The sequence below is a fragment of the Podarcis melisellensis genome (genome assembly GCF_964234715.1).
Source record: "Podarcis melisellensis genome assembly, chromosome: 16".
Lineage (NCBI taxonomy): Eukaryota > Metazoa > Chordata > Lepidosauria > Squamata > Lacertidae > Podarcis > Podarcis melisellensis.
Genome location: NC_138533.1, coordinates 16756830 through 16775538, shown reverse-complemented (window position 1 = coordinate 16775538; position 18709 = coordinate 16756830). Strand labels below are relative to the sequence as shown.

Below are 18709 nucleotides of genomic sequence, written 5' to 3'. Positions count from 1 at the left end.
ACAACCCTGTGAGGTAAGTTACACTGAGAGGCAACATCTGGCCTAAGGTTGACCAGTGAGCTTCGTGGTGGCCGAGTAGGAATTTGAACCCTGGTCTCCCAGGTCCTGGTCTAACCATTACACTGCACTGTCTCTCACTGGTTCTTGGCTGCTGTTTGACTGTATTTGGTGCAGTGGATTGATTCTGAGGTGTTTATGTAGCTTGCAGCAGTTGACTTTGTTGTTTGGTGTGTAAACTGCTCTGAACATTGACACGCAATTGCCTCTTGTCGATTGGAAAGCCAAAAGCCTGCCCTTTAGATTGAAGAAGTGTTTGGAATACACAGTTTTCCTACCGACCGGATGTTATCAACAGTTCAGAATATCCATCAGCAGTTGATGTGTGTGGAGTGGCAGGCTGAACATGGCCTTAGTAGTATTCATGCGCATGTGCTTACATGCTCAAGACAAGAGATGGCTGTCCAATTGGCTACTCAGAGATTTGACTTCTAGAGACCCAGAGAACCTGGAATTCCCCAAAGGGCAGGAACAAAGGGGCATTGGAAGCTACCTTATACCGAGTCAGGCCATCATTGGTCCATTTGGCCCCAGCTGCCCAGCATTTCAGACCAAGAGTCTCTCTCAGTCCATATCAAACAGCAATATTTCTCCAGCAGCTACAGGATCCCTGTGGGTTGTGGCTAATGTCGTGTGTACTTGGTTTAGAATCTTACAATTGAAAGGTATCCCCAAAATTGCTTTCATTTCAAAACAATTAATTACTGACTGGCGGGGAGAGTTTTACGATGCTCCGTGGGCCCTTAACTATCTCAGGTAAATGCACAGCCCTAATGTACATCACTAAATAAAATTTGAGCAAACACCCAGCTGCCCAGATTTTCTCCCAAATTCTCCGGGGGGTCCCAGAAGTGCTTCCCAGCAACTGCCCCACCCTTCCAGTCCCCACCCCCAAACCATGGACTAGGAAGGGCACACACAAGTGACAGGGTTGTGAGGCACTTTGTAAATTAAAAGGGCAGGGACATCAATGCTGAATAGGTGTGGTGGAGTGTGCATGAGAGGCATTACGTCAGTAGCGTTAATTCTCCTTAAGACCAGGCTTGATGTTCATTAAGGAGGGGGGTGGTATTGCTTTCAGGGCCCCAGCTCCTATTGTTCTGGCCCATACATTTTTTAAAACCCACTGAAGCTCTTTGTGTGTATGTATTTCAGAAAGAGAAGTATTTGTGGAATCTGATTGAGCCAAATACAAACTCGCCAAGGTACAACAGAAAAAGTGTATAAAAAGAAGTTCCCCTCACTCTCTCATAACACTATAATTCGTGGACATCCAACGAAGCTGATTGTTGGAAGATTCAGGACAAATAAAAAGAAGGACTTCTTCACACAGGGCACAGTTAAACTATGGAAATTGCTCTTGCAAGAGCCACCAATTTGGATGGCTTGGAAAGAGGATTAGATCAGTCAGAGGCGGAAATGCATCTGAATACCAGTTGCTGGAGGCTTGTGTCCTGCCCATTGGGGCATCTGTTTGGCCACTGTGATAACAGGATACTGACCTAGATGTGCTGCTGGCCTCATTCAGCAGACTCCTCCTATGCTCTTAGGTTGTACTGCAGAGATAAGTCTTCTGTGCTGTGATTATCGTGTGCTCGCAGGGACCCTGGGTTATTTTTTTTAAAAAAATTAAGTAAACGGTGGAGCATCACCAAACCACATGGAAATGGTTCCCTCCCCCCCCCCACCTCCAGCATAAAACCCTCCAGCAAGACAGCCAAGATTTCTGCACTCTCTCTTTTCCGCCCCCCCTGCTGTGTGTTTTTCAGGATTTGGGAGCAGAGGGGTGGCAGGGTGGGGAGGGGGGCTCACTTGAGACAAACCGGTGAGTTCATCCTCTCCTCCAAACCGCCTACCCACCCACCGCGCCAATGCCTCCATTGTGTGCCCTCTGACGATGAGTCAATGGAATTGGGGATTTAGAGGGCTTAAGTCTCATAATTAATGTAAACTTTGCCTCAAACGGTTGGCAGTCACTGTGCCCCCCTCTCCTGGGGGTTTTCTAAGCTTCACTCTATTGTTTTCTGGTCCTTCCCAAGAGGCCTTGCTCCCTTCTCCCCACCTCACTTATTTCCAGCTGGCGCTCGGGGCTGTTGCGATAAAACTGATATCAGATACAGCTTTTCAGACTCTCTGTGCCTGCTGGGGCAACATGTACTTCCCCCAAAGAATAGAGACAAATGTAAGGCCCAACACTTACATATGAATGATCAGATGGGGACAGAGGGCCCCTGGTTTGACAGCAGTTGATGTGAGAAGCATCCAGGGGTCTTTGTAGGCCGCAGGCTTAACATGAGTCAACAGTGTCCAAAGTTTGAGACACTGCCTCAAAGGCTCAAGATGAATAATAAGTATAATAATAAATTGGCAGTTCTCACAACAGAGGGGATAAGGAGTGGCGACTTGGGCCTTTGAATTTATGCATATATGATCTGGAGCGAGGGGTGAGCAAATAAGGTGGCCATGTTTGCTGCCTGCTACGCTGCTGGACCAAGATGATGAAGCTTCTGGAAATCAAGCCTTATGAGGAACCGTTGAGGGAACTGGGTATGTTCATCCTGGTGAGGAGGAGGCTGACCTGAAGGGCTGTCGCATGGAGGATGGAGCAAGCTTGTTTTCTGCTGCTCCAGAGGGTAGGACCCAAAGGATTCAAATGGCAAGAAAGATTTCCACTTAATATTAAGAAGAATTTCATGATGGTAAGAGCTGTTCAACAGTGGAACCAACTCCCTGGGAAGGCGACAGACTCTTCTTCCTTGGAGGTTTTTAAGCAGAGGTTGGATGCCCATCTGCCAGGGATTATTTAGCTGTGGACTAGATGACTCTTGGTGTCCCTTCCAGCTCTACAGTTCTATGAATTCTGGGAGCTGTCCTTTGTTTAAGGGTGCTGAGGCCCCTGTTACCCTCCAAGAGCTCAAATTCTCTTAAGAGGTTTAACAGTCCTTCTTCACAGGGAACTTTGGGAATTGTCCCTTTGTACAGCAGGCAGTGGGTTCGTGCTGACAACCTGCGTCCACCTGCCACTTAAAGACCGTGGTCTGGACCCTGAAGAATGAGCATGCTGGCAACTCTGTAAAGGAGGGCAACAAGGCATCCTGTAATTTTGGGGTAAATTGGGAGAATGGATTTACTTGGCTTAAAGACCCCCCCAAAAAACCCCACCCCAGGGACTATCTTTGGTCCAGGTTGGAGCATATGGGGCACTTATTGGAAGACCGGGGCTGGAGAGCCCAGGATCATATCTCTGTGTGTGTTTTTGTGCAGAGGGTGGCACTTTGCCAGCTGTAGGAGAAGCATGGAGCTGTGAGGGTCATTACAGCAAACAGAAGAACAGAAGAAGATCAGACCTGCTGGATCAGACCAAAGGCTTAACTAGTCTAGCATCCTGTTTCTTACTGGGGCAGTGAAGGCTGGTGCCCATTAAGATGGGTGACATAGAAGGCAGAGCCAGCTAGTCCTGGTTTTTGTCCCTATCCTCCTCCAATTCCCTGCTGAGTTCTAGGAGGGCAACACAGAGACCTTAAATGCCACATTTGCACTATATGTTTAAAGCACTATGATCCCACTTTAAGCAGTCATGGCTTCCTGCAAAGAATTCTGGGAGCTGTAGGGTGCTGAGAGTTGCTGGAGGCCCATATTCCCCTTGCAGAACTACAATTTCTAGAGTGGTTTAGCAGCCAATCTCTGTTCCCAGGAAATTCTAAGAATTATAGCTCTGGTTGGGGAATTCGGGGGGCGGGGCGTGTCTCCTAACATCTCTCAGCATCCTTGAACAAACTACGTACAACACATCCAAGTAAGCAGCAGCAACACTATTGGCAACCTCCTGATCAGTTCTGACCTCATCAATGCAAATGTGACGTTAGGATTTTGCCCCAATGTGCGTCATTTAACACTTATTTGCACTGAACCACATGTGCCATTTAATGCCATTGAAGATTTTGATGTTCTTTATAAACTTGTTTTGTAATTATCACCCTGAATAACTGGATGTCACCCCGAATAACTTAGCCACCTTATTGCTCACCCCTCACTCCAGATCAAATATGCGTAAATTCAAAAGCTCCAGTCGCCACTCTGTTGCGAGAACTGCCAGTTTACGATTATACTTATTATTCATCTTGAGCCTTCGATGTAGTATCCCAAGCTTTGAATATGCACCCCCATTACAGCAACCCTGTAGTGTAGGCCAGTAATGCTAGGTGGAAGCCCGAATGGTGCCTGAATAGGGTGCTTCAGACTTCTCACTCGACTCCCCCCACCCCATGACTAAAAAAAATACCACGCAGAAGCCCAATTATGGAGACATGCCTCAGTTGCATATGCAAAACCCAGGGTTTCATAGGCTCCAATTGTCCCAGTTTACAATTCCTGTTTTCTTCTACCTTCCCCAGGGAAATTACTACGTCTTGTATTGTCCTAATTTCTGCCTTTGGGGATTGCTTTATTTGAAATGTTGATTAGTTGCTAGTGTGGTCATTCGGCTCATCCTCGTAGATAGGTGGATTCATTATGTCTCTCTAATGTGCATCCGTGTTTTGAAATGCATGAGTGCTAAAGGCGCCAGGCAATGCACACCTGTTCAACTGCTGTGGGAGGCTTTGAAAGAGTCATAACTTACCGGAGGGCAATTATTTCCATAGCAGCCTTCCCCAACTTGGTGCTCTCCAGATGTTTTGGACTCCAACTCCCATCAGCCCCCAGCCAGTGTGACCATTTTGGACTACAACTCCCATCAACCACCACGGCCATTTTATGTCCATCGCCTAGCTTTTCAGAAGAACACAGTACAGAGTCTTCAAGAATAACCCTGTTCCCATGTCTACAAGTGAACAATTAATGTTCCTGACAGGGAGGAAATTATTATTCAGTCAGTCAGTTTCTGTCCCACACCATCATATAGGTTTGGATACAATACAAAAAAATACAGCACCATCAAAAAAATAGCAATTAGAACTGTGTGTTCCAGTTCAAAACTGTATTTTCACAGCAGGCTGCTGAATCTTAGAGCGCTCAAGAACCTTGGGCAAAGAGATGGTGTCTCCAAACCATGCTGAAAGATAGGCATGGAAGGCACTTGATGCACCTCTGACTGGCAGGCAGCACCCAGCCTGATCCTACAGGATGTGGGGAGCACGTTGACTTTAAGATGGAATTAGAAATCCATTTAAGATGGAATTAGAAAACAAATCCATGGGGGACAGGCTTTCTAGTGCCTTGTGAGCTGTCATTGAGCTTCCATGTTCAATAGCAGTGTATCCCTGAACACCAGCAATTGGGAGGGCCATATTGCCTTGATGGTCTGCTTATAGGCTTCCTCTGGGCTTTTGGGTGGGAAGGAATTGCTGGGATAGACAGACCTCTGGTCTGATCCAGCAAGGATGCTCTCATGTCCTTATGGTAGTGCTCATGTGAACAGTCCCGACTTGTGTGGGGAAACCAATGTGCACCGTGGACACCCAGGGGTGGTGTGGCCTGCTGTTTTCCACCTCACCTGGTCTTGTGTATCAACTTTACACTGGTGGTCACATGAATGGGGCTGATGCATGAAAGTGTATGGTTTGAGGAACAGGATGTGGTCTGTGGTGCAGGTGTACGATACCCACAAAATGGTACTGTGGTCAGAGAAATGTTGGAGAACATTAAAGTTTGTGTGTGTGGTGTAGCATTTAGGGAATTTAGTAGAATTTTGAGGCTCTTGGAGAAGCCTGCAGCTGCTCCCCAAGAGGTGTCCCTCCTGTGACTCTTCCTCCCTGAGGACTTTGTTATCGTGTCGAGGCAACAGTGCCTCTCCCACTCCATTGCGGTTCCTGGATCCCAAATGTGGCGTCTGGGATCAGCTAAACCCTTAAAACGGCGGGCTTAGTCCCGGCAGGGCTGGGAAGCCTCAGATAAGACCGGGGATTTGGGTTGTGCAGGTAATGGCAGGTGCCGTGCTCAACTCTTGCCTCCATCTTGCCAGCTGTACCCCCCGGCGGGTATTCCCCCCGGGCTGTGGCAGGCCTCAGAGGGTGCAGAGAGGGGTGAGGAGTTAGAGAGGGCTCTCTTGGAAGGGAATGAAGCCCACCTAAGCAGATTGGGGCCTGGCGTGGGGCTTGAAGGTTGTGGGGTGGTACAAGGGACAAGGCCCAGTTCTCACTGAGGTGCCTGACCTATGTGAGGGGCATTGTGGCTCAGCGACTACCTCCCAAAGTGGAGGAAGAGCATAGCCATTGTGGCTAATAGCCCTTAGCCTCCTTTAAGGTGCCACCAAAAGACTGAGGTAAAAATGTAAAGGAATCTTATTGCTGTGTGTTTGAGACACTGGGTTGCAAAATTGTCTCGTCCTTTCTCCCTCCAGTTCTTCCTCTCTGTTCTTGTTTACAGTGCCAGCACCAGGGCTGAGGAGTCAGGAGTTCTGGTGGCAGCTGGCTAGTCTTGGCTGTGCCAAAATGCAGTGTCCCAGAAGTTCCATGATGATATTGCATTGTGCATTTTAAAAAAGACGTCAAGGCTGGGGTCGCCAGGTCAGGAACATCCCAGACGCTGAGGTTTCCCAAACCCTGGAGATGGCAATAATTTTGGAGAGGGGAGAAGAGGAGGGCAGACACCCCCCCTGAGCATTTTTGCCATAATTTGTGCACATGAACACACACACACACACACACACACACACACCCTTGCCTGCCTGGAAATTCAATCTCAGCAAACCTGGGCCTCAGCTACATTAGTTTTTGGGGTTTTAAAAACGTTTTAAATGTGTTATAGCACCGTGACACCAGATGGCACTGTGGAGTTCCATCTTTCAGCAATGTGATTCCCCATTATGAGGGTTACCACGTGTTTTCCAGAAACGTTTTTTTAAATGTGTCTAGATCCAGCCCTGGAGACTTCAGGTCAGACCTGGAAGTCTGGCAACCCTAATTGTGGCTCTCACAAAAATATAGGGCATTGCAAAAATAAAAATGGAAAACTAATATGGTAGCCGCAACAGCGACTGCTGGGGGACTGGACTGGAGACCCATTGACTCTGGAGAGAGCCTGCCTTAGCCTTGCACATTTCATTATTGTGCAGAAGCCTAGCAAGGGAGAACCTTCCAAAGGATATAAAATGGTCATGGTTACATCACATTCCTTATGCCTGTGGCTTGCTAGGCAAGTTCAGCAACTGGCATGGCATTTGTCATTCTGAAAACCACAGCTTTCATTAAAAACAAACCCACGCCGCTTGTCCTCATGATTGCTGAGATTACTTTGAAATTGTGCTGGCTGTGTACAAAAAACTCAAATTAGGAATGAAAGTAGACATTTGTGATATTGTGGAGAGGCAGGGAACTTTTCTGCCTCACATATAGTGCTGGAACTCAGGGTTAGCAAATGATTACAGATTGTTTGGCAATGGGTTCAGGACTGGGCGAAAGAAAGTTGCCTGTTCACAATGAACTTATGTGTTGCACTGCCACAAGATGCAGCGATGTGCCTTATAGCTTTGAGGCCTTTTTAAATGGCGTAGCGAAAATCCATGGAGGACAAGTCTGTGTTAATGACTATTAGCTGTGAGAGATAAAGGGCACCTCTTCCAATTTTATACCTTTGAATAAATTCCAGAAACGGGGAACAAACAGAGGGGTGTGTGGCTTCCTGTGAGCTTCCCAGACTTGGCCACTGTATTCTGTGCTCTGGTAACTGCCAGACTGGACTACTGCAACACGCTCTATGTGGGGCTGCCCTTGAAGATGACTTGGAAACTTCAATTGGCCAAAATGCAGAGGTCAGATTACTGGTTGGGGTTGCATTTAGATCTCATATAAGCCCTGTTTTAAAACAGCTGCACGAGTTGCTGGTTCGTTTTTGGGCCCAACTCAAGGTGCTCGCTTTAGTTTGTACAGCGCAGCCCTAAATGGCTCAGACCCCAAATACATGAAAGACTGCCTCCTTCCCTAGAGACCCTCTTGGGTGCTGAGCTTGACAGAGGGGGGGCCTCTTGGTTGTCCCACCACCCTCAGAAGTTTAGAGTAGTGGTGACCTGGGGAGGGCCTTCTCTGTGGCAGCATAAGCTCGGGAACTCCCTCTCCACAGGGCTGTGTCAGTCACCTTCACTATACAGCTTATGGTGAATGCTGAAGATGCACCTCCTTACCCTGACTTTTGATACGTGACGTGTCTTATGGGTAGCTTAGTCAGTAGAGCAGGGGTCAGCAAACTTTTTCAGCAGGGGGCCGGTCCACTGTCCCTCAGACCTTGTGGGGGGCCGGACTATATTTTGAAAAAATAAATAAACAAATGAATTCCTATGCCCCACAAATAACCCAGAGATGCATTTTAAATAAAAGCACACATTCTACTCATGTAAAAACACCAGGCAGGCCCCACAAATAACCCAGAGATGCATTTTAAATAAAAGGGCACATTCTACTCATGGAAAAACACGCTGATTCCCAGACCGTCCTCGGGCCAGATTTAGAAGGCGATTGGGCTGGATCCGGCCCCCAGGCCTTAGTTTGCCTACCCATGCAGTAGAGCAGGAGACTCTTAATCCCATGGTCATGAGTTCGAGCCCCAGGTTAGCCAAAAGATTGCTGCATTTCAGGGGGTTGGACTAGACAACGCTCATGGTCTCTTGCAACTCTGTAATTCGGTATTTGTAGGAACCACCTTATTTCTGTGATTGTAAGCTGTTCTGGACTGTTTTTAATATTGTGTTTTAATTGTAACCTGCCCCTAGTGCCTCACCCTGGGACCTTGGGGTAAAGGGGGAGTAATAAATTATCATCAACGCCATCATCGTCGTCTAACCGGCCACATTTGGGAACTGAACACTAGGTCTTTGGTCCAATCCAGCAATGCTTTTTCCTTTTTTACTTCGGTGTGAATGTATGTGCTTGTTTATACGAGCCACTTTGAGCTACCCCAGGAAAACAGCAACAACAAATTTAATAAATTATTATGTTTGTTAATATATTATTATGTTTATTATTAATATCCTTGAAAGAAAAATAACAGGATATGTTAATGACTGACAAATAGCAATGGCGGGGGAAATTGGGCAGGTGTGCTCTTTGCTTGGAGGGGCTCTTGCCTGCTCCTCGCCCCCTTGGCATAGCCCATGGATTAATCTGCCAGTCTTGTGTTCTCTCTCTCTCTCTCTCTCTCTCTCTCTCTCTCTCTTTAAAAAAAACATTTTTAAGTTGGGTCACATTTCCTCATGCATTTTTTAAAGAAGTCCTCTTGAATATTTGCCTGCATTTCAGGTCATCTTTTTTTCTATTTAACACATCCTTGCATGCCGTCTTGCTTTGTACACACATTTTTGCAAGCCATTTCCCCACATATAATGTACTTTTCTAAGTTACTTGCATTTTTTAGCTAATATATATTTCAACTGATATATGTATTTCTATGCACAATTTCCTCTAACATATACGTTTACGTGGTTGGAGAACTGCATTGCAACATTCAGTGAAGTGCGGATTTCGGATGATAACCCAGTTTCGGTTTATGTATTGTTTTGGAATGTACAAATTAGGTAGGCTGGCAGAAAACGCCAATTTTCCTGGTCTGTGTGTTCCCTGCATTCCTTGGCAGTGGCGTGTCTATCTCAACTCTGCTTTGCTGCCCAAGGTAAAAATAACTGAGGCTAAAAGTTAGGCCTCACTCCAGTGAATGTGGTGGTGGTAAGACAGGGTTAGGATCCTCTTGCTGATCTCTGGGTTACTCAGAGTAGACCAGCAAGTCTCTGACGCCTTTACCGTTGGACAACAGGAGCCTCTGCATACTTAACTCATCTGATCCACAGGCAGGATATATATCTATATCTGTATATCTATAGTTATCTAGCTATGAGCCTCAGTCTTCCCCAGCTGTAAATTGGGATCTTAAAATGTGCTGCTGTTGACACAATTTGCTGCTCCTTAATGTTGCAAGCAAACACAAATTCTGCCATGTCTGGCCTTGTGCTGATCATATATCTCTCAGCCTTAATCTTCTTCACAGGTAAAATATGACTATGAATTGGTTGCCTCTGTCCAGGTCTTTGCGAAGTTCTGCTTCCCATTGTTAAATAATTTTTATTGGAATCTGTAGCATCTCAGAGATTGATTTCATAGAACTATACAGCTGGAAGGGACTCCAAGAGTCATCTGGTCCAACCTTCTGCAATGCAGGAATGTGTGTGTGTGTGTGCGCGCGCATGCGCGCAAGTTGTCCTGGGTTTATTCTGCTGTTGGTTTTGTTGTTTTAGATTTTGTACTTGTTTTAGCATACAGCGGTACCTTGGTTCCCGAATGGCTTAGTTGTTGAACAAATCGGCTCTGGAACGCTACAAACCTGGACATCAGATGCAGCTTCCGCTGGAGTGCAAGAAGCTCCTGCAGCCAATCAGAAGCCATGCCTTGATTTTCGAACAGTTTCGGGAGTTGAACGGACTCCCGGAACAGATTAAGTCCGAGAACCAAGTACCACTGTATTTGTATACTTAAAACCAACCAGAGAATCTTTTCGATATTGGGCAGTACAGGTAGCTCGCATCTTGCCTGGAGGTTACATTCTGGGAATAGTGCATAGACGCAAAAATGCACATACTTGAATCACTCCGTTGGAACTGGCCCCACACAAGCAATCTTACCTTTCAGAGGTAAATGCGTCTTAATTCCCAACCAAACAAAGCAAAAAGCTTTCAAGCTCTTTGCTTTGCTTACCAGCCTCTGGGAGGCTCACCGGAGTTTTCATGGGGCTGTCCGAGATGTCGCCATAGCCTCACGGAGCCCTGTAAATGAGTCTGAGAGCTTAAAAGCTCTTTCATGCCAGGAAAACCCTGCTCAGAAAAAGCTTTTAAGGTCTCCGCCTTTTGGTGCATTTAATTTGTGTGTTTTCAACCGGCCGGCCTTCAACTGCATAAAATGGAAATTGCACAACACGTAGGTTGCGAGTTACCTGTATATAGATATTGAAAATAAAACAAAACACCCCAGGCAGTTGTGGCTCATGGGCTTCAGCAGGTAACTGGCTCCATCATTTTGCACCAGGCTCTGTCCACACCTACATTTTATATCTGGCTCGGGTTGTTGGGCCTTATAGGCTCCTATCAGGAGACCCTGCAAGCCTGGAATCTGCCTGCTTCCAATCCTTCCTTAAAAAAACAAGGACAACTAATATAAAACCCCACCTCAAACCTCTGAGGTACGGTGGACATGAGTTCCACAGGTTAATGTTCTGCTTTGCGTGACACTGAATGGGAAGGAACTCCCCACCCCACCCCACCCCTGGCTGATCTCCTGCAGGGGTAGCAGCAGCAACAGCAACTGAGCTCCATCCTTAGAGACACAGCACCATCCCAGCCCAGCTGGGCTCCCTGCCCTGCTGCTGCTGCCGCCGCCACTGCCTCGTGCATTCTCCAAGCCCTCGCCCCTTCCCTGCGGGGACAGCCAGCCGGTTTGGCTGGTGCTGCCTGTTCTTGGGCAATTTGTTATGAATCTGTCAGAAAGCTCCAAAACTGCCGAGTGGCTGATACTGGGCGTGTGTGCGAGACGGAGACAGCCGGTGCTTTTGTGTCTGTGTCTGTGTGTGCGTATGCACGATCGGGGCCGCGGAGGTATGTGAGACGGGTGCAGGGGATGCCCGTGTGTGTGTGTGTGTGTGTGTGTGTGTGTGTGTGTGTGTGAAAGAGAGACAGAGACATTGACAACGAGGCTGTGCTTTTGATTTTTATATATATATTAATTTTACTGAGTACAAATTAGAAAAAAATACAAATATACAAAAAAAGGAAAATACATGTAACCAAGAGAAAATTAGAAAACATTTTACCTCTTCTCATATTTACAATGATTTACACCTCTACGAAACAATATTCACAATAAAGAAAAGAAATGAAAGGTAAAATATAAAAGAAAAGAACAAGAAGAAGATAAAGAAAAGGAAGAAATAAGATCAAGAATGAAAATTTTAAAAGTAGATATGTATTCACTATACACTGTGCTTTTGATTTTTATCACGCACCACCAAAGGACAGGAGTCGAAAGGGGAGGTTGTCCGATTTATGTGACATGATAGAAGTTCGCACAAGTATGCACGGCACGGAGAAAGTGGATAGACGGGGGAAAAGTGTTTCTTCCTTTCTTGTAACACGAGGACTCGCGGACATCTATTGAAGCTGTGCCCAGTTAAACTGTGGAACTCACTCCCACTGGAGGCAGTCATAGCCACCAACCTAGTTGGCTTTGAAAGAGGATTCGACAAATTCGCGGAGGAGGATAAGTCGCTCAGTGGCTCCTAGCCAGGATGGCTTATGCTCTGCCTCCACAGTTGGAAGCAGCAATGTTTCTGAATACCAGTTGCTGGAAACCACAGGAGGGGAAGAGTGCTCTGCTTGCAGGCTTCCTAATAGAGGTGTCTGGCTGGCCGCCATCATAAAAGGATGTTGAACTAGATGGGCCATTATTTTGGGGTAGCCAGCTTGCGATAAATGGTTTTTAAAAACCCAGTAAAGCACAAGAAGAAATAAAAAGTGAGAATGGCCTCGGTCCTGCTGGTGAAGGGTAGATAGTAATACTTTGGAGACAAAAAGTATGTATTAATGGAGAAACCCACTGAGCAGCTCAAAGTTCTAAACTCCACCCAAAATGCTGACTGCTTCATAGAAATATGGCAGCCTTCCATAACTCTTTCAATAGATAATACTACTGTGCAGAATCCACACAGGAGTGACTATGGTTGTTTTTTGCTAACACAGTCATCCTCGTATCATTTCAAGTGGGTGTGATAGGGAAATGTTTCTGTGTTTTTTTTCTTTTCTTTTCTCCCTTCAACTATCATCATAATGCAGAAAAGATGGCTAAAGCCCGGCCTTGGCTGGGGAGGGCGGGGTATAAATAAAAAATTATTATTATTATTATTATTATTATTATTATTATTATTATTATTAAAGTATTGCAATTCAATAAACATACCTTTAATTTAGTAATAACATTAGACAGCTTTAGAGCAAGGTTAAGAGAAAAAAGCTCATCTGGACATTCTGGCCATAGGGCAGTCAGAGTCATTGTGGCCATCTTTGCCCCTGACTCCCCTGGGCCTACCCCTCTGTACAAGTTACTCAGGGTTAGGTAACTATAAAATGCAGGTTGTGAGGAGTGGTCAGTGTGTAGAGTATGGAGTCCTCCTCCCAGCTCCAGGTATTATAGATCATCTGAATTAAGGCTAGAGATCTGTGCCAGATTACGCAAGGGTTCACAGAGGAGGCTGCTAGCCACAATGGCTCTGCTCTGCCTCCGCAGTTGGAGACAGAAATGCTTCTGAATACCAGTTGCTGGAAACCACAGGAGTGGAGAGGGCTCTTGTGCTCGGGTCCTGCTTGCGGGTTTCCTAAAAGAAGTGTCTGGTTGGCTGCTGTGATAAAAGCATGCTGGACTAGATGGGCCTTTGGCCTGATCCAGCTGCAGGGCTGTCCTTAGGATCCGAGGATGAAGGAGGGAAAGGATAGGGAAAGTAACTTTCAGGACGTTCTGGACAGCCAAAGAGGGCGAGAGAAGGGAAGACGGAGGAAAATGAGGCAATGGGAAGATGCAGCAGAGTCAGCTGCCATGGTGGCTTCTGTTACCAGTGGGCAAATTATTTGGACAACACTTTCCACTGCAGGAAACCCAAAGATGCCCCAGGCCAACAAGAAAGGCAGTGGAATTGGATGGGCCATCCTTTGGCCACTGCAAAGGAGAGAGGCTGGCTGCTATCCAGATCAATACAAAGTACACACAAAGTGTACTTTGTGTGACAAGCAAGATTTAAGTGAGTTCAGCAATGCTGGATTGCAGCCTTTGTACATGCTCTCAAGCGAAGGGCAAAGGATGTTAAGTGGAGGTGCCAGCTCCCAACATTTGAGAGAGGCTTAAATCATGAGATTTTATGCAAATCATGCTATAGGCGTTGACTCCCCTTAACAATTACACACACACACACACACACACACACACACAGACACACACAATGCAATCTTAAGCTTACTCAGAAATCAATCCTGCTGAATTTGATGGAATGTAAACCCTATTTATATGCGGGTGGCGCTGTGGGTAAAACCTCAGTGCCTAGGACTTGCTGATCATAAGGTCGGCAGTTCGAATCCCTGCGGCGGGGTGAGCTCCCGTCGTTCGGTCCCAGCTCCTGCCCACCTAGCAGTTCGAAAGCACCCCTAAGTGCAAGTAGATAAATAGGTAACGCTTTATAGCGGGAAGGTAAACGGCGTTTCCGTGTGCGGCACGGGTGCTGGCTCACTGGTGCAGCTTCGTCACACTGGCCACGTGACCCGGAAGTGTCCTCGGACAGCGCCGGCTCCCGGCCTCTTGAGTGCGATGAGTGTACAACCCTAGAGTCGGTCACGACTGGCCCGTACGGGCAGGGGTACCTTTACCTTTAAACTCTATTCAGGTGTTCAGGACATGGCTTACCTAAACACACATGGATTAGGCAAATTCAGGGAGGTTAAGGTTATCAGTGGCTACTAGCCAGGATGCCTGTGCTGTGTCTCCATGATCAGAGGTAGGGTTAGACAAATTCATGGAAGAGAGGACTGTTGATGGCTTCTAGCCATGATGGCCATGCTCTGTCTTCACAGCTGGAGGCAACAATGCTTCTGAATACCAGTTGCTGGAAACAGCAAGAAGGGAGAGTGTTCTTGTGCTCCGAGACTGCTTGCAAATTCCCTACAGGTGTCCGGTGAGAACAGGATGCTGGACTAGAGGGGCCGTTGGCCTCATCCAGCAAGCTCTTCTTATGTTCTTATACAAGCATAAGTGTGCTCATGCCATGCCCCACCAAAATCTTGTAAGCAATTAAGTGGTTAAATTACAGGAAGAGCTATATAATGCCATCTGAGCAAACAACCTGTAGTCATCTTCAAATTAACATGGTACTCATTCAGTGTCACTATTTGTGTCTTTTGTTTCTTCATTAAAATTGCATATCAAATTGTTTTGTTTATTTTTGGAACTTGGTTGAGTCATCATTTGCCGCAAGTGATGCATCAACGTGTTCATGGCATAACTTTTCAGAAACAACGAGATCTGGCCATTTGTAAGTTGGTGGCTTTGGAATGCAGAGCCCATGAACTTCCTTCTTCCTTTCCAGACCCAAGTTAGGCACTGATGAAACTGTCATTTGCCACCTGGAGTTCCAAGTGCTTCTCTAATCTTTTAAAGTTAATCTTTTCTTAGAATTATATCCTACCTTTTCCTCCAATGAGCTCAAGGTGGCCTACAGACTTCTCTTTCTCTGCATTTTATGCTCACAACAATCCTGTGATGTAGGTTTGGCTGAGAGACCATGACTGGCCCAAGGTCACCCAGTGAGCTTCAAAACTGAGTGGGGATTCCAACCCTTGCCTCCCAGGTCCTAGTCGGACACTATGCTGGCTGCACCTGTGGAACTGCATACCCGCTTCACTATGACCAAGGGAGCTGATTCTTGCATCTGGTGTGGATAAGCATCTTCCAGGGAAACTCTCACACCTGTTTGCAGCTGCTAGGTTAGAGTACTCTTATCAAACCTCATTCAGAAGAGGTATGTAAATTCCAATTTAAACAGCAGGCTCCTGATGCAGTTGCAGAGTCTAAGCCAATGCCAAAACAAATATTTGGAGATATGATAGGTTTCTCAGTTCTGCTGTGCAGATTTTTGAATACCTTACAGTATGCAGTTTTTAGAATTCTTGGTCTCGCCTTGATTTGTTTTATTTTATTTTGGCAATCTTCCAGTATGAAAATCTCATAGGCTTTTAACCATTAGAGCTTAATGACTGATTTGTGTTATTTACCAAATGCTATTAACTTCTCTGTTTATGATCAAATGCTATCTAATGATGTGGCATATACTGACGATAGAGCCTGTCATATGGGACATGGGTGGCGCTGTGGTCTAAACCACTGAGCCTCTTGGGCTTGCCGATTGGAAGGTCGGTGGTTCTAATCCCAGCGATGGGGCGAGCTCCCATTGCTCTGTCCCAGCTCCTGCCAACCTAGCAGTTCAAAAGCCCACCAGTGCAAGTAGATCAAAAGGTACCGCTGCAGCAGGAAGGTAAACGGTGTTTCTGTGTGCTCTGGCTTCCATCATGGTGTCCCGTTGTGCCAGAAGCGGTTTAGTCATGCTGGCCAGATGACCCGGAAAGCTGACTGTGGACAAATGCCGGCTCGCTCGACCTGAAAGTGAGATGAGCGCCACAACCCCATAGTTGCTTTTGATAGGACTTAACCATCCAGGGGTCCTTTAGATCCTGTCAACTTGCTGCAGACTTTAGGGAATCAATTGAAAGCTAAGCAGGGCTTCCTTAATGAGAAAAGCAGTTGAAAGTGTGCTTGATCATCACTGATTATTTTTATCTAAAATGAGCAACATTGTGTCTATTCCCCTCTCCGTAATGGTGAGACCCAGCACTGGCCCATGTGAACCATAGTATTTCAGAGTAGAGTGTTAGGCAGTTTGGTTTTTCCAGTAAAAAAAAACCCCTGAAATACAAAGACCAGTGATTTTATATGGATGCAGAGTTGGATAACTCTTTCCCTGGGCATCACTATAGTGAAAAACTTAGCTTCTTTGCAAAAGTCGAGAGTGGAAATCCAGTTCAGTTTTAGTCTGGAGGTGTCAACAATAACTGTGAGGGTGTATGACTCCACTGTTTTTCTGTCTGTCTGATGTGAGTGGAGTACTCCTCATAGGACATTCCCCAGAATCCTTTGCAACATGTAGCAGTTCTCTGGCAAGTGGAAAGCTTTCCCAAACCCACTATTATTATGTAGCCACTGTCTATGCTATGAAATTATGTGTACCCTTGCAAGTCTCTGTAAAGTGCTAAATACCACTGCATGCTGAATATTCAATTGTGGGTGGGGAAATCAGATGTCATGTATCCAATACTGAAATCACGTATCATCAAATGCTTTTGCAGAACGCCTGCAGCAAGCATAAGAACATAAGAGTCGCCGCTGGATCAGGCCAGAGGCCCATCTAGTGCAGTATCCTGTTGTCACAGTGACCAACCAGATGTCCCAATCGGGGTGTGTGTGAGAGAGTGACTTTTTAAAAAAGTTTTTAAAGAGCAGAACATAGGAAGTGGGCTAAATTCCTTTTTCAGTGTTGTGTAGGATTGGCACATTCTACCCTTGAACATGACAAGAAATATGCTCTTATTTTGGGGGAATTGCACCCCCTTTCACCCTGGCTTAGTCTTTCAATAGCCTGACCCTTGAGGGTAGACAGCTGATTAATTCTGGCTCATGGTCATCGATCCCTGGTGGTTGCTTCATCAAGGCCTCTAGAATTTTGCAGTCTTGAACATGGACCGGTTGCTGTCATGAAGAGTTTTTTGCATTCCAGAAGTAACTTTTAGGATACAAGGATGCTAGACTGAAGCTGCCTTGGGGCTCATAACTGCTTGGCTGTTGACTTGCTTCCCACCAGCTCAGCCTCTACATTTGTAAATAAACAGGTTTTGTTAAAGCCAAGAGGGTCTTGGTTCTTTCCGTTAAAGGTTAGTTTTACGAATATAATTGGGAGCTGCCCTGAGATTTGAGGATAAAGGGGGGTATACAGATTTACAATAAACAACAACAATAGTTCAGAACATAGTTAAAACTGTAGAATTCACTCCTGCAGGAGGCAGTGATGACCACCAACTTAGATGCCTTTAAAAGAGCATTACATAAATCCTGCTTGCAGGTAGAGGCATCTGGCTGGCCAGTGTGAGAACAGGGTACTGGATTAGATGGACCATTGGCCTGATCCAGCAAGGCTAGTCTTATGTTCTTATGTGTGCACATTGAAGTGCATTGAAGCATGTGTGTGCTAGAGGCAAAGTGAAACCCTTCTGCTGCTTAGAGATTTCCCTTCTAAATACAGTGGTACCTCGGGTTACATACACTTCAGGTTACAGACTCCGCTAACCCAGATATAGTGCTTCAGGTTAAGAACTTTGCTTCAGGATGAGAAGAGAAATTGTGCTTCAGCGGCACAGCAGCAGCAGGAGGCCCCATTAGCTAAAGTGGTGCTTCAGGTTAAGAACAGTTTCAGATTAAGTACGGACCTCCGGAACGAATTAAGTACTTAACCCGAGTACTTAATTCGTGAAGGACCCTGCTAGCAACTCACATTAAAGAGTGCTAAGACATCCTGCCAAATGGATCCCCAGGGACAAAGCAGGGGGTGCATTTAGAAGTGGAAAATATTGCATTTGTTTTTTCTGATTGTACTGCTAGTGCTTCCACCCCGTTTTCTAGCGTTCGTTTCACACAACGCCACCTGTTGCTTTATGGGATTGTGCCTTTTTGATGGTTATAGTGGAATGCTGCGTTAAATTTAATTCACACAATGTGAACACAAAGTGACACAATGACAAACATCATTGGACAACGTCGCTACACTCTTTCCGCACATGCCTGCTTCTGTTCCCCCATGAAAATGGCAGGAAAGAACTGCATGCTAGCATGACCACTCCAAATTTCGTTATTTTATTCCTGTAGTTTTGTGGGTTCAGGATTCACCCCCGGAATCAAAGAACACGGAAATGAACACTAAACATGCACTGTGTTCCATTCGTTTTCTGGAAATGGCTTTTGCATTGTGTGAAACCTCAACTATAACAGAGAAATTAACAGTTAGGGAAATACAGTGGTACCTTGGTTCTCAAACGCCT

General features: G+C 46.0%; 1 protein-coding gene across 2 annotated transcripts in view; it reads left to right on the top strand.

Moving 5' to 3' along the window:
* NECTIN4 (nectin cell adhesion molecule 4) overlaps positions 1 to 18709 on the top strand; it is an 85337-nt gene that overhangs the window by 26175 nt on the left and 40453 nt on the right. Inside the window, exon 1 of one of the 2 annotated variants that reach the window (XM_081893041.1) lies at positions 11590 to 11626. The exons of the other annotated variant lie outside the window; for it this stretch is intronic. Coding sequence (XP_081749167.1) covers positions 11605 to 11626 — 22 coding nt within the window. The 5' untranslated portion in view covers positions 11590 to 11604. Of the gene's footprint in view, positions 1 to 11589; positions 11627 to 18709 lie in introns of those variants that run through there. 2 annotated transcript variants of the gene reach the window in all.